The sequence below is a fragment of the Pleurodeles waltl genome, chromosome 4_2, assembly GCF_031143425.1.
Source record: "Pleurodeles waltl isolate 20211129_DDA chromosome 4_2, aPleWal1.hap1.20221129, whole genome shotgun sequence".
Taxonomy (NCBI): Eukaryota; Metazoa; Chordata; class Amphibia; order Caudata; family Salamandridae; genus Pleurodeles; species Pleurodeles waltl.
The window spans coordinates 942,417,614-942,430,181 of record NC_090443.1 but is presented as its reverse complement, the minus strand read 5'-3'; the positions used below and the strand labels follow the sequence as shown (position 1 = coordinate 942,430,181).

At 46.1% G+C, this 12,568-nt stretch overlaps 1 protein-coding gene across 2 annotated transcripts in view; it reads left to right on the top strand.

Moving 5' to 3' along the window:
• LOC138293502 (vitamin D3 hydroxylase-associated protein-like) overlaps positions 1-12,568 on the top strand; it is a 731,360-nt gene that overhangs the window by 365,464 nt on the left and 353,328 nt on the right. For both annotated transcript variants that reach the window (XM_069232741.1, XM_069232740.1), the window contains exon 7: positions 10,131-10,255. In XM_069232741.1, coding sequence (XP_069088842.1) covers positions 10,131-10,255 — 125 coding nt within the window. The remainder of the gene's footprint in view (positions 1-10,130; positions 10,256-12,568) is intronic.

Genomic DNA, 12,568 nt, shown 5'->3' with positions numbered 1-12,568 from the left:
AATTACCTTATTGCATTTAATAAGTGATCATTTTGAAATGGGAGCAGAAAACCAGTTCATTTTTGATGTTTTTGGAATTGTAATGAAAAATCCTCTCTCATAGTAAAATTGGATTTTAAATTAAAATTTTGAAAGTGGCACTTTTAGAAAGTTGGCATTTTTCTGCCTTATCCATTTAGTGCCTGCAGCCTGTCTCTGGGTCACATGACTGGCCACACACAAATGGGAGCTTAGGTGTGTCTGGATGGGCCATCACTGACAGGATGGGAGGGCAGAGCTGGGCACAGCCTTCCTTACACTTGAATGGGCTGTGACCTGCCTCTACACAAAGTGCTGCATACCCCCTGTAGTTAGTCTGGAGCCAGGACAGGGAGGCAGGATGCCTGTAGATTTCAAAGAGAAACTTCTTGAAGCTTCTCCCACTTTAGAGGAAAGCCAACATATAAATATTAAACACCAGGCATCAACACCTCGGTACACTTCTGGACCTATGAATACTCTGCCAGGAAGAAGGAATGCTGTGCTACTGAAAGTACTGCCACTCTGCTGGACTGCAGCTCTGAAGGACTGCTTCCTGCTGTCCTGACCTGCAGCCTGCTGTCCTCTTGTTTCTGTTGAACCCAGGACCCAAGATCTGAATTTAGGAGAACCGACACATCTCCTCTAGTGTGTGGCACAAACCTCTGATGTGAAAGTTCTCCAAGTGCAAGGATTCAGCATCTAACTTGCAGCCCACATTCGAACCACCAATGTGCCAAACTTCACTGACACCGGCCTTGCATCGCAAATCTCTCGACAGCTGCCTCAAAGATGACGCAGGTTCTTGCATCGCAGACTTGCAGTGCTTTAAAACCAATGCATCACCTCGACTGTGGAATGCTTCCTCAAAGTTGACTTCACACCACAAGTCCTTGTCGATGGGATTCTCGACGATGACGCAGGACCTAACATCGTAGCTCCTCGGAACAGACTCATTTCCTCGACTGCACGATGCATCCTCGACACAGGATCTTGCAACACTCCACACCAGGATTTAAGGTACTCTCGGTTAGCTGCCTTAACTGGGTCCATGTTCACTGCGGTCAGCCTAAACTTGTGACTTTGTCCCGGTTTGGAGCAACCAGATATCCACAGTTGGCTGCTTGGGTTTTTAGGGCTATATTTACTGAAATCTAATATGACATGTGTCCAGTTCAACTGATTGGATTTTTGTTGTTTTGGTCTCAATTTATTTACTAAAATCTATTCTGGTTTCCTAAATTGATGTGAAACTTTTCTTATGTGCTCTTTTCACTTCTTTTTGCTGTTTGAAGTGCTGCATAAATACTCTGCACAATGCCTCTATGTGAAGCCTGACTGCTCTGTGCCAAGCTACCAAAGGGTTCAGCAAAGGTTAATTTGGGGTTCACTTGTGTCTCATCCTGATAAGGATTGTGGTTGCTGAACAAGTAACCAGATTTTTCACAGTACAGATGACAGAAGCTAAAATTATCTAGGATGCAATCATGTACATTATTTAATGATGGTCATCCTGAAAAGAATCAAAACAATGGGTACTGTAGTAGTACTATAATGGACACCTGAGGCGAAAATCTTGAGGAATATCACATAAAAGAAGGCCATTTGCAACACTGGGACTTTTAGACATCTGGAGGACTGGGACATGCCACTCCAGCCTATTTGACCAAAGCGCATCCTCGCTGGGCAAAGAAATCAGGTTTCTCCAGCTCGGAGCTTCTCTACAGCAGCAAATCTGATTCTGCGAACCCTCAACAAGAAGGTATCTGGCCTCTTGGAATTCATTGTTGGATAAGCCGCAACCTTGCCCCGTTGATAGATTCTGAGGTCCAAAAGAGATACTAAGTTGCAAGGTGAAAATATCGACTGGGCAAAGGCGCCTAAAGTATCTGACCAACAAGAGGATTTGATGGGTCAGCAAATTTGAATTTCTCCCACTCAGAGCTCTTCGTGGAAAAACCAATGGCTTCAGCAGTACATTTGCTCATTGCCTATCTGACTTCATGAAGTCTTCCTCGGACACATCCTGCTGCCTTGTACCGCTGAAGGATTTTGACTTCCTGAAAAAAAACAATGTTTCAAGGTAAAAGGTGAAACCTTAGACCAAGTCGAACCTGGTTGATGTCTCAGACCTGCTCTCCATGATGGTCATCCTCAAATTGCGACTGGATCCTGGTCTACTGCAATCATTTACTGCCATTGGTGCAGTGCCTAATTTATGCTTGTTGTTTCCGGTGCAGAGCACCGGCACTTATTTTCTGCCTCAAGCATTTACTGTGAGCAAAAGACATATGGGAAAGACGGAGGAAGAGAAAAACGAAAAAGCATCACAATGGGAGAAAGTAGAAAACTGCAAGAGTGAGCTGAAGGGGCAGAGAGTGGCTTAAAATGGATTGAAGAGGCCCGAGATGGCTTCAGGATTACGCTGCCTTAGTATTCCGTGTTTGCACTTTTAATTGCAGCAGCCGCATGTTTAAGGGGAGGGCTTTGGGCACCGGCACGTTTTTATTTACAAATTAAGCACTGCATTGGCGCTTTGCACTTTATGGTGCTACTTTTACGTAAAACTTTGAAAATTGATCTCAAGTTCCCCTTATTAGATTTTTTCATTTTGATGTCATTTTGGTATTTAATTTTTTTAGGTCTGGAATAAAGACTGCTTTAGCTGTGTTGCTATTCTCATTTAAAAAAAATCATATAACACACATACAGAGAGTCTCCCAATCAAACCTCTTTCACCATTGGTCTGTTGACATGTCTCTCAAATTATACTCCCCATCACCGTAGCAGATGGTATATATCAACAGATCAGCTCACTCCAGCCATTAGATGCTTGTACATTTAGTAAATGCCTTTTTTCCCTTGCAAAAGTACACATACACCAAAAAAAATAGTTCCCCAAAAACAGAAATTGTTAGACATTTGCACTTCCCAATAACTGATAGTCCTTATGTATACTCGAATTACATCAACTATTTTCATACCTCACAAGACATTTATTGTGAATTACCATGTTCATTCCTCACTGTAAACCAGCTTTGGTATATTTATATATCCTTCTGAAAATGAGCACGTCATTAGAGCAACTAGAGTGTATATGTAGATTTTTAGAATGACTGCTCCCCACTACCTAGCTGGGTGATTGACATTTCAACCACTTGAGTGAACCCTCGAATAACTACTTCTGGAAATACATCTCTCCTCTTGGAGTGGAGTACTAGCACTGTCAGCATGCAGAAAACATGTCTCTCAACTCAAAGACAATGTTTACACTCACCGAAACGTAAACAGCTAAAATAAGCTACCTGGATGTATTAGTGCACTTACCAGTGGGTACAATGTCCAATAAATAGTAGAGTGTGATCACAAACATGGTAAAAAAAACAAGTACTATATTGAAATCTGTAAGTATGACCCATTATTATGAGCCAGCCTTGGTAAATAATCCTATGGAAAGCAAGCACAAATTATTAAAATAGCAAAAGTGTGCATGCACATTTATATACTAGAGGCAAATCCCCCCTCATCTTGGTGCAGGTAATTTGAAGCAGTTGCTTCTGACTTGAGCTGGGCATATATTAACATGTGGCAATGAGGCTTCATGAAAATATTTCAATGCTTTTGCAGTTGACTTGTGATGCATACCTATTAATGACTACTTGAACTGCAGCTTTGTGTAACAATTCAATGCTTTTGCATTTGATCTGTGAGGGACACCTAGTAATCGGTAGTAGAACTGCAGTTTCATGTAAAAAGTTAAAGGCTTTTGCAATTGACTTGTGAGGTACACCTAGTATCGACTTGTAGAACTGCACCTTCACAAAAGAATGTCAATGGAGTTGCCTTTGACTTGAGGGACACCTTGCAATGACTAGTGGAACTGCAGCTTTGAAGACAAATTTCCATAGTTTTGCATTTGGCTTGTGAGGAACACCTATTAACAACTTGTGAAACTACACCTTCACAAAAGACTGTAAATGCTTTTGTGTTTGACTTGTGAGGGGCAGCTAGTAATAACCCGCAGCTACATGCAAGAATTTCAAAGCATTTCCATTTGACATGTGAGGGACACCTAGTAAAACGTGTGGATCTGCTTCTTCATGAAATTAAATCAAATAGTTAGGAGCATGTTTCCATGGCAAAAAATTTTTTTGGCTTGCCTAGATCCTTGGTGTGGTTTGACAAATCTTCATGAAATGTTCCAAAAAAAGTGTGCTGCTGATTCTTGTTGCACACTTAAAGTTTTGAGATGAACTTTCAAGCGGGGTCTGAGAAAAAGTGTGTGGGGGGGGAAACGTATGTTTCCCATGTTAATTCCCATTGGAGTTTTGAACATGACTAGAGCCTGAACCGCTGGACAGAATTACACCAAATTTGGCAGTAAGGTAGCTTTCAGTACACAGATTACGCTTTCAGTTATTTGGTGTATATGTCTGGCTGCAACGACTTTGCGAATAGTGATGCACTCGTGCAGGGAAATGCAGAGCCCTGTTGGCTGCCAACACTTCAAACCAGGAAGTGTTGGCAGCCATCTTTGGACTTGGCTTGAGCCAGCTGAGTCCCTAAAAAATAAAAGTGAAAAAAAAGGGGGCCAGAGTAGGGACACCTTGACCTCTTAGCTCTGGTGTCCCAGAGGGACCCCCCCCCCCCCCCCCACAATAAGGGCAAAAAAGCATTTTTTTTTTTTTTTTGCCGCAAATGGAACTGAAAATCCGCCGCCTACAGTTTTTAAAAAAAAGCTAGTGTGGGCTCTGCGCTTGTTTTACTGAAGTCCCCAGGTAGACCAGGTCTCAGGGGCATGTTAAAAATAAATGCCCTAGGACCACCACCTCCCTGGGGCATAATTTATATTGTATGAAGGAGCAGCACACCGCTCCCCAGCCCTGGGGACGACCACCTCCCAAGGGCTCGAGTAGTATAGAATGTGGGGGTACGTGGCCTCCCCCCCCACAGACCCAGGGACCACAACCTCCCCGGGCTAAATTTAAATAATGAAGGGGGTCCAACATGGACCCCTGGACCACCTCCTTCCCAGGCCTACTTCACATTGGAGGGAGGCACCCCTTGAGGAGCCATAGATGGCCATGGGGACCGGCACCACCCAGGGCTGGCTCCTGCTATATTCTGGGGTGCCCGCCCCCAGGACATAGCTGTTTGCTGTGACTTGGCTGGAACTTTGACAGTTTCCGGCAAGTCACAGCAAACACTCCGCTCGCAGCAAGTGAGAGCTGTCAGATGCCTCTCACTTGCTGTGGACGTGGGTTTCCTCTGTTTCCTGGCCTGCAGGGAGGGAAACAGAGGAAACAATTGCTTTTGTAGACAGGGAGCTGCATCTTTAGCAGCTCCCTATGTGCCAAAGCAATGCTGGCTCCCGCAGGAGACGGGAGACGGCTGGGACCGTAGGGACCTTCAGGCTCTCCTCTTGGTCCCCAACACACCCTGGTTGCCCTGCAGGGCACCCCAAATTGATGGCCAGGCCACAGGGATGAAGTTCCTGGGGGCGAATCGGGCAGGGGAGGTGACACCACGCCACCTCCCTCCCCAAAAGAAAAAAGTAAATGTCGAGGCCGGGCCCCAGGGGATGGGGTCCCCGGGGCCGAAATCAGCCAGGCAAAAGGGGCCGCACACACCCCAAAAAAGTAATTGGTGAGGCCGGGTCCTGGGGTATGGACTGCCTGGCCCCCCTCCTAAAAATAAAATGAATATTATCTGGCTGGGACCTGGAGGATGGGGTACCTGGGGCCAAAAGCTGCCCTACCCAAAAATAAATAAATAAGAAGACAAGGCCATTCTGGCCATGATGCTCATTTCACAAAAATTGAACTTCAGCAGGAAGCACTTACAAATATAAACGTAGCAGGTGCCCCAGTTAAAGCTTCACTTCTGGAAAGGACAGTTGACCCTAACTCCTGGGCTTAACAAAGGAAAAGCAAGTGTGTTTACTCCACAATTCTATATTAAAATATGACCTGAAATCCTTTGTGGAGGTGAATGGATCTCTCATCTATTGGAGCACACACAATCAGACACTCTCACATCCACTCTCACACCCACTCTCACACCCTGACAGACACTCTCACATCCAGTCTCGCATCCAGTCTCACGCCCTCTCACGCCTGTTCTCACACCCAGAGAGACAGGAGCTGTGGCCCATTCCTACTGTCCACCAAAAGCCGTGTGCAGCGTGGGGTTGGGTGGTTAGGGGGGATTGGGTGGTTATATTGGGTTGGCCAAAGGCCGTGCGCGGTTGGATTAAAGTACAGTATTGAAAATTACTTTACGTTAAAAAAACATAGACATTCACTGGAAACAAGGGCACAAGTTATAGTTACCTTAGGCTGTGAGTTATAGTTACTTGAAACAACTCTAACTATAACTGCTGAATTTGTATGGTTTTGTGCGAGTAAATTCAGAAACTAACTATAATGGCCCTGTAATCTTAGTTTTTTAAGTGACTATAATTACCTATTGGCGGTGGCCACTAGGTAGCTATAGTTATGACTTAGGCCCTCAATATGTCCCTGGTGGTCTTCTGACCGCCAGGGATAATGTGGCGGTATGACCGCCAACAGACTGGCGGTACATACCACCACATTATGAGATTGGCGGGTTTGCTGCAGCCAACCCTCCAATTCTCCACTCATACTGCCATGGCAGTATGAGCCGCCGGCCCGGAGATGTCTATCTCCAGCCCTGTGGACGGCATAGTACATCCCATGGCATTATGAGCCGGTCTACCACCATGGTTTTTGTGGCGCTACCAACGCCACTAAAACTATGGCGGTAGGCCTTCCCGGTGACAGGGAATTCCTTCCCTGTCACTGGTAGGCGGCTCCTCCACCCCCCAACACTCACCTGATGCCCCCACCCCCTCTCCATCCAAACTCAGACCCCCACTCACCCGATACACATACTAACCCCAACCCCCTCCAATCCACTCACTCACCCCCATACACGCACGCACCACACAACTGATCCTACCCCCCACAGCCACACACGCACACATCACCCCCCCACCCCCACTACAGTCACATCGCCCCTCACCCCACACACCCCCTCCCCGCATACACGCACACAGACACCCACATGCACCAGGCATACACCCATTCACTTACACTGACATACACGCATTCATTCACGCACTGACATACACGCATTCTTCTAGACATGCTCACACACATTCTTACACACAATCCCACTGACATGCAGACACGCACTCACTTCACCATTCTTACACGCATTCACTCAAACGCATACACCCACGCAAACAACACACACAGATGCATTCACACACAAACTCAGACATTCATGCGCACACTCAGACACACACACAACACCTCCCACCCCCCTCACCTGTCGGAAGCCCGACTTACCTTGGGCGAGCAGGTCTTCCGCAGGGAACGGGTAGGGGCGATGCTACGCCCCACCAGCAGAACACCGCCAAGCCGCATTACTTGTCATAATACGGCTGGCCGCGTTCTACTGGCATGGAGGTGCTGGTGGTAGCAGCACCAGCTTACCACCGTCCACAACCATGAGCACTGCCGGATTTCCCCCCTTATTGGTGGCGGGAGTCAGGCAGTGCTCATAACATGGCAGATGGATGGTAACCGTGGTGGCGGTATGCTGACGCCCGTCACTGTAGCGGTAGGTGGTATGTACCGCCGATGTTAAAATGAGGGCCTTAGTTTCTATAGAAAAAGTGTTTTTTGTTTTGCCAATACCTTTGGCGCTGTTTGATGAATCTTCACGAAATCTTCCAAAAAACAACAGACCTCACTTCAGTTGCTGTCTGGAAAGTTTTGGGGTGATCTCTCAAGCGGCGCCCAAGAAAAAGGGGGGGTCCCTAAACACATTTTCCCCATTCATTTTTCCATAGGGATTTTGAACAGTGATACCGCCGAAAGCACTGGACGGAATTACACCAAATGTAGCAGAATGGTACCTCTTGGTTTGTGTAAGTGTATGAATAGCTGACTTAGTTATTTATGGTGAGTGGGTCATTGTGTTAGTGACTGTGTGAGTGAGTGCACGCCTGTCAGTAGTTTTATGGGTGTATGAATAAGTGTGAGTAGTTGTGTATGTGGATGTGCAATTGTTTGAATGTAGGTATGAGTGGATGTTTGAGCTTTTTTGTGGATGATATAATCAGTGATGTCATCAGTGATGTAATTTGAGATGTCGTGATTGATGCCATCAGTGATGTCACTGACTATGTCATGAGTGTTGTAATATGTGAGGCCATAAGCAGTATTTCACTGGTTTTGTACGTGTGAAATGTGAGCCTAAGTATAACGTCCCTGTAAAATGTGTTTTTTTCAGTGAATATATATGTGTGTGTGTGTATATATATACATATGTGTAATAGACAAAAATCTCACTGTTGGGGCTTCCTGTGCAAATGAAAGAATCTCACTGATAAAAGACCTACATAAAGACAATCGACTACTCCCATTTGCAGAACTGCAAGCCACCCACTCTCTCCCCAACATTGATTTACACTACTTTCTATATATTAAAGCGTTCTATAAAAACTGAATAATTCAGGCCACGTAGCATCAAAGATCTATAAAATCATCAGCATTTATAACATTAAAAGTTCCTCCCTGCTTCAATGAAGATGAGAAGATCTCAAATGCACACCCAGAATCCCCTTTTCAAGCTAACTTGACCACTATATGCGAAAATGTTTCCTGGTATAAGTTGATCTATGCACTATAATTCAAAGCAGACCATTCTCAGTCCATCAAGCCTTCTAAACCCTAGTCAGACTTGCTAAATTGTGGCTAACTGATGCCACAACTTGTTGGAATTTTAAGGAGACCGCTTTTAACTTTGACCATTTGCTTTTATCTTTATACTCATACTCTTCTGGGATATACTATTCTGGGATAGAGTTGCCTACCTCAATGACATCTTTAGAAACAGTATCACTCTTGACTTTGTGGCATTTGTCCTGGGTTTTCTAGCTGCCCTAACTTCACCAGATCTCCCAAACACAGACTTATTAGTCATGGATATTTTGATAGCCATTGCCTTGAAACTATCAGAGTGGAAATCTTCCAATCATATATCCGTACATGCCTGGTGGCCATGGGTCTTCTACTTTCGAGGTCCATACAAATAATTTCAAACCTCCCAAGATATCTCTGTCGGCTCTTCTCATATATTCCACCTCCTTCAGTAATTCCTGCAAGAGCTCAACCCCCCCATAAATCTTCAAGTTTACATCCTTGACAACTTTATTTCAGAGGACCTTCATCTGTATCGCATCATCAATTCCACCCTGGAAATGATCAGAGTTTTGCTCCAACCAGTGGCTATTGTAGCTCCCCTTCCATGATGAGTAGGGGAACGAATCACATCCAGATTTGCTGTGGGTGCAAAGGATGGGTTTCTGCATGGGGAAAATAGTTTTCTCAGCGGAGGGAAAAAATGTGTATTCGCACCAGAGGATCCATTGAACCTACGTGAAAGTCAACCATAGGTACAATTCCACACAGATGGAATAGGACCCCGTGAGGCATGTCACAATATTCCCAGTAATACCCCTGGAAAGCTGCACCATGTGAAGCTTTCAAGGCGAACTACTGTGAATATTGGTGAATATTAAAAGGTAATAAATCTTCACCTGGACCTAGGTGCATACTTATGGGTGCAGATTTACTACTTATTTTGGGAATAGGTCCTGAAGCATAAAAGGAGTTGAACTAACTTGACATGTTGACCTCTTAATGGTGAAACGTGGTGCTTTAGTCAAATAAGGCACTAAACTGATTACCATTTTAATACACTTTAAATGTGGTATGGTGATGGGATAGTTGAACTTTGTAGGATCGGTAGCAAGAACCTGGAAGAACATGTAAGGCCAAACAAATTCTGCTTTCCCTTTCTTCCTTTTATGGCTAGCAGTTTTTCTTTCATGTTTACTTTGTTTTCTGAAGTATGTGCAATCTTGAGGTACAGCAGTTCTGTACCACACGCTATGCATATTAAGCAAATTAATATTGATGACTTCATCATAGAAACTGTATTGCTGTATATTTCAGCTTTATTCATAACTGCCCACAATGATAATATTTTAATGCACCTCTTTGATCTCTCACTTTTAGTGCCCACAGCGATTGGCCCTATGGCAAAGGATGTGGATAGCCTGGCCCTGTTCATGAGATCTGTTCTTTGTGATGACATGTTCCTCCTGGACCCTACCGTGCCACCGCTTCCCTTCAAGGAGGAGGTAAACAGCCTGATAGATCTAGTCATGTAGATTTAAAAACATTAAATGCTGATTATTATCTCAATTTGTGAATTCAGAAAAATAAAAAATAAATGACTATGGCCCTGATTCCGCTCTTGGCGGCCGCTGGGCCGGCGGGCGCCCGCCAAAGGAGCGCCCGCCGGCCCAGCGAGAAAGGCCCTGCAACCATGAAGCCGGCTCCGAATGGAGCCGGCGGAGTTGCAGGCGTGCGACGGGTTGCAGTTGCACCCGTCACGATTTTCACTGTCTGCAAAGCAGACAGTGAAAATCTTTATGGGGCCCTGTTAGGGGGCCCCTGCACTGCCCATGCCAGTGGCATGGGCAGTGCAGGGGCCCCACGACACCCGTTCCCGCCATCCTGTTCCTGGCGGTTTTTACCGCCAGGAACAGGATGGCGGGAAGGGGGTCGGAATCTCCATGGCGGCGCTGCTTGCAGCGCCGCCATGGAGATTCAGCCCATGCAAGGGAAATCCGGCGGGAAACCGCCGGATTCCCTTTTCTGACCGCGGCTTTAACGCCGCGGTCAGAATGGGCTGGGAAGCACCGCCAGCCTGTTGGCGGTGCTTCCGTGGTCCCCGGCCCTGGCGGTTTTTACCGCCAGGGTCGGAATGACCACCATTATCTTTCTTTGTGTTTTCACAATTATCAAGATTATATGTTAAAAATTGGATAGTGTGTAAAGCTTGCATTACGGCAGTGTAAGAGCAAATTGAAAATGAAAAATAACACAGCATTTGGTGAGGAGAGAAAACATTAGCAGTGTAGGAATGCTGTGGGCAAGTGAAGTTGATTGGTGCAACCTGCAGGAAGCAGTGTTAGAACCCTAGCAGCAGAGAGAAATCTATGATATTCTTATAGAAAAGTGGGAACAGGTTGTGTGGAGAAGCAATGTTATGTTTGTGCAGAATGATTCTTGTAGTTCAAGACTTTGCAAGGCAGTAAGACTTTGTAGGTCTCGCCTAAGGCAGCACATATGCTGTGGTTTGCAAGATCTTTTGCTTTCTTTTCAATGGGCTTAGAGCCCCCCCTCATTACTTAAAATTGATTGGCTCATTGCCACTCTCATTGTTTGCTTCCTACTGGACAGCTGCAGTAGGCTTCCTTCCTCTTCCTGTTTTTGGCCATCCCCTGGGGTATGGACGCATTATTTGTATCCTTCCCCTGCTCACGTATTTAGGTGCTACATATTTCTTTGTGCTTGAGCGCTCTACCAGTGTTCATCTTTTTCAACTAGCTCCTTCATGTATTTCTCTTCCCTCCGTGTTGGCTTTGCTACCTCCCTACCTCCTGCTGTCCTTGTTGGCCTTGCCCCATCCCACCCTACCACTGTCAGTGTTGACTTTGCCCCCTCACTCCATCCCACTGTCCATGTTGGCTTTTTCTGCTCCTTCCCTCTCTACTTGCAGGCTTTGCCCCCACCCACTGTCTGTGTTGATGCTGCTCCCTACCTCCCACTGTCTATATTTTCGATTGCCCCAAGCTTTTTTTCCTCCTGCTATCCATGTTGCTGTGGCCCCACCTTCCCTCCAACTGTCCATGTTTCTTGCCCCCACCTTCCTTTCTGCTGTCTGTATTGCATTGCCCCCACCCATCTGCGTTGTACCCCCCTAGCCATAAAAAAGCACTATGGTGCAAAACCACTGACTGCGTTATAGCACTGTTTCCTCCCCTCCTTGTGTCCTGCCAAGCCCTCCTTCCTGCCAGCAATCATAAATAAGCATTTGCAATGCAGTTGGTCTAGCATTTATGAGAGTTAGAGCTGTTGACGTTGTAAATGACAATTGCCCTCATTACAACCCTGGTGGTCGGTGTTAAAGCGGCGGTAAGACCGCCAACAGGCCGGTGGTAAAAAAAAATTAAATCACGACCATGGCGGAAACCGCCAACACCGCCAGCCACTTCAACACTCCGACTGCCATGGCGGTAGCAACAAACACTGCGGCGGTAACCGCCAACAGCCAGGCGGAAGACAATGTACCGCCCACCCCATTACAACCCACCCATCCGCCCGCTTTTCCAGGGCAGTACCAATGCCATCAAAAGCACGGCAGAAACAGTATTTGGAAGGGAAACCACTCACCTCTCAACACTCAACGAAGAACCAGGACACCATGGAGCCCGAGCTGCACGTCCTGCCCATGCTGGTCTACCTCCTCATCTACCAGGAGTACAAACGTCGGCGGCAACAACCACGGTGAGTACAGCACCTAGCACACCGGGGAGGGGGGAGGAAAAAGAAAGTGACACACACACGCAACACCCCAACCCCCACCCTCACCCACAACACGATAC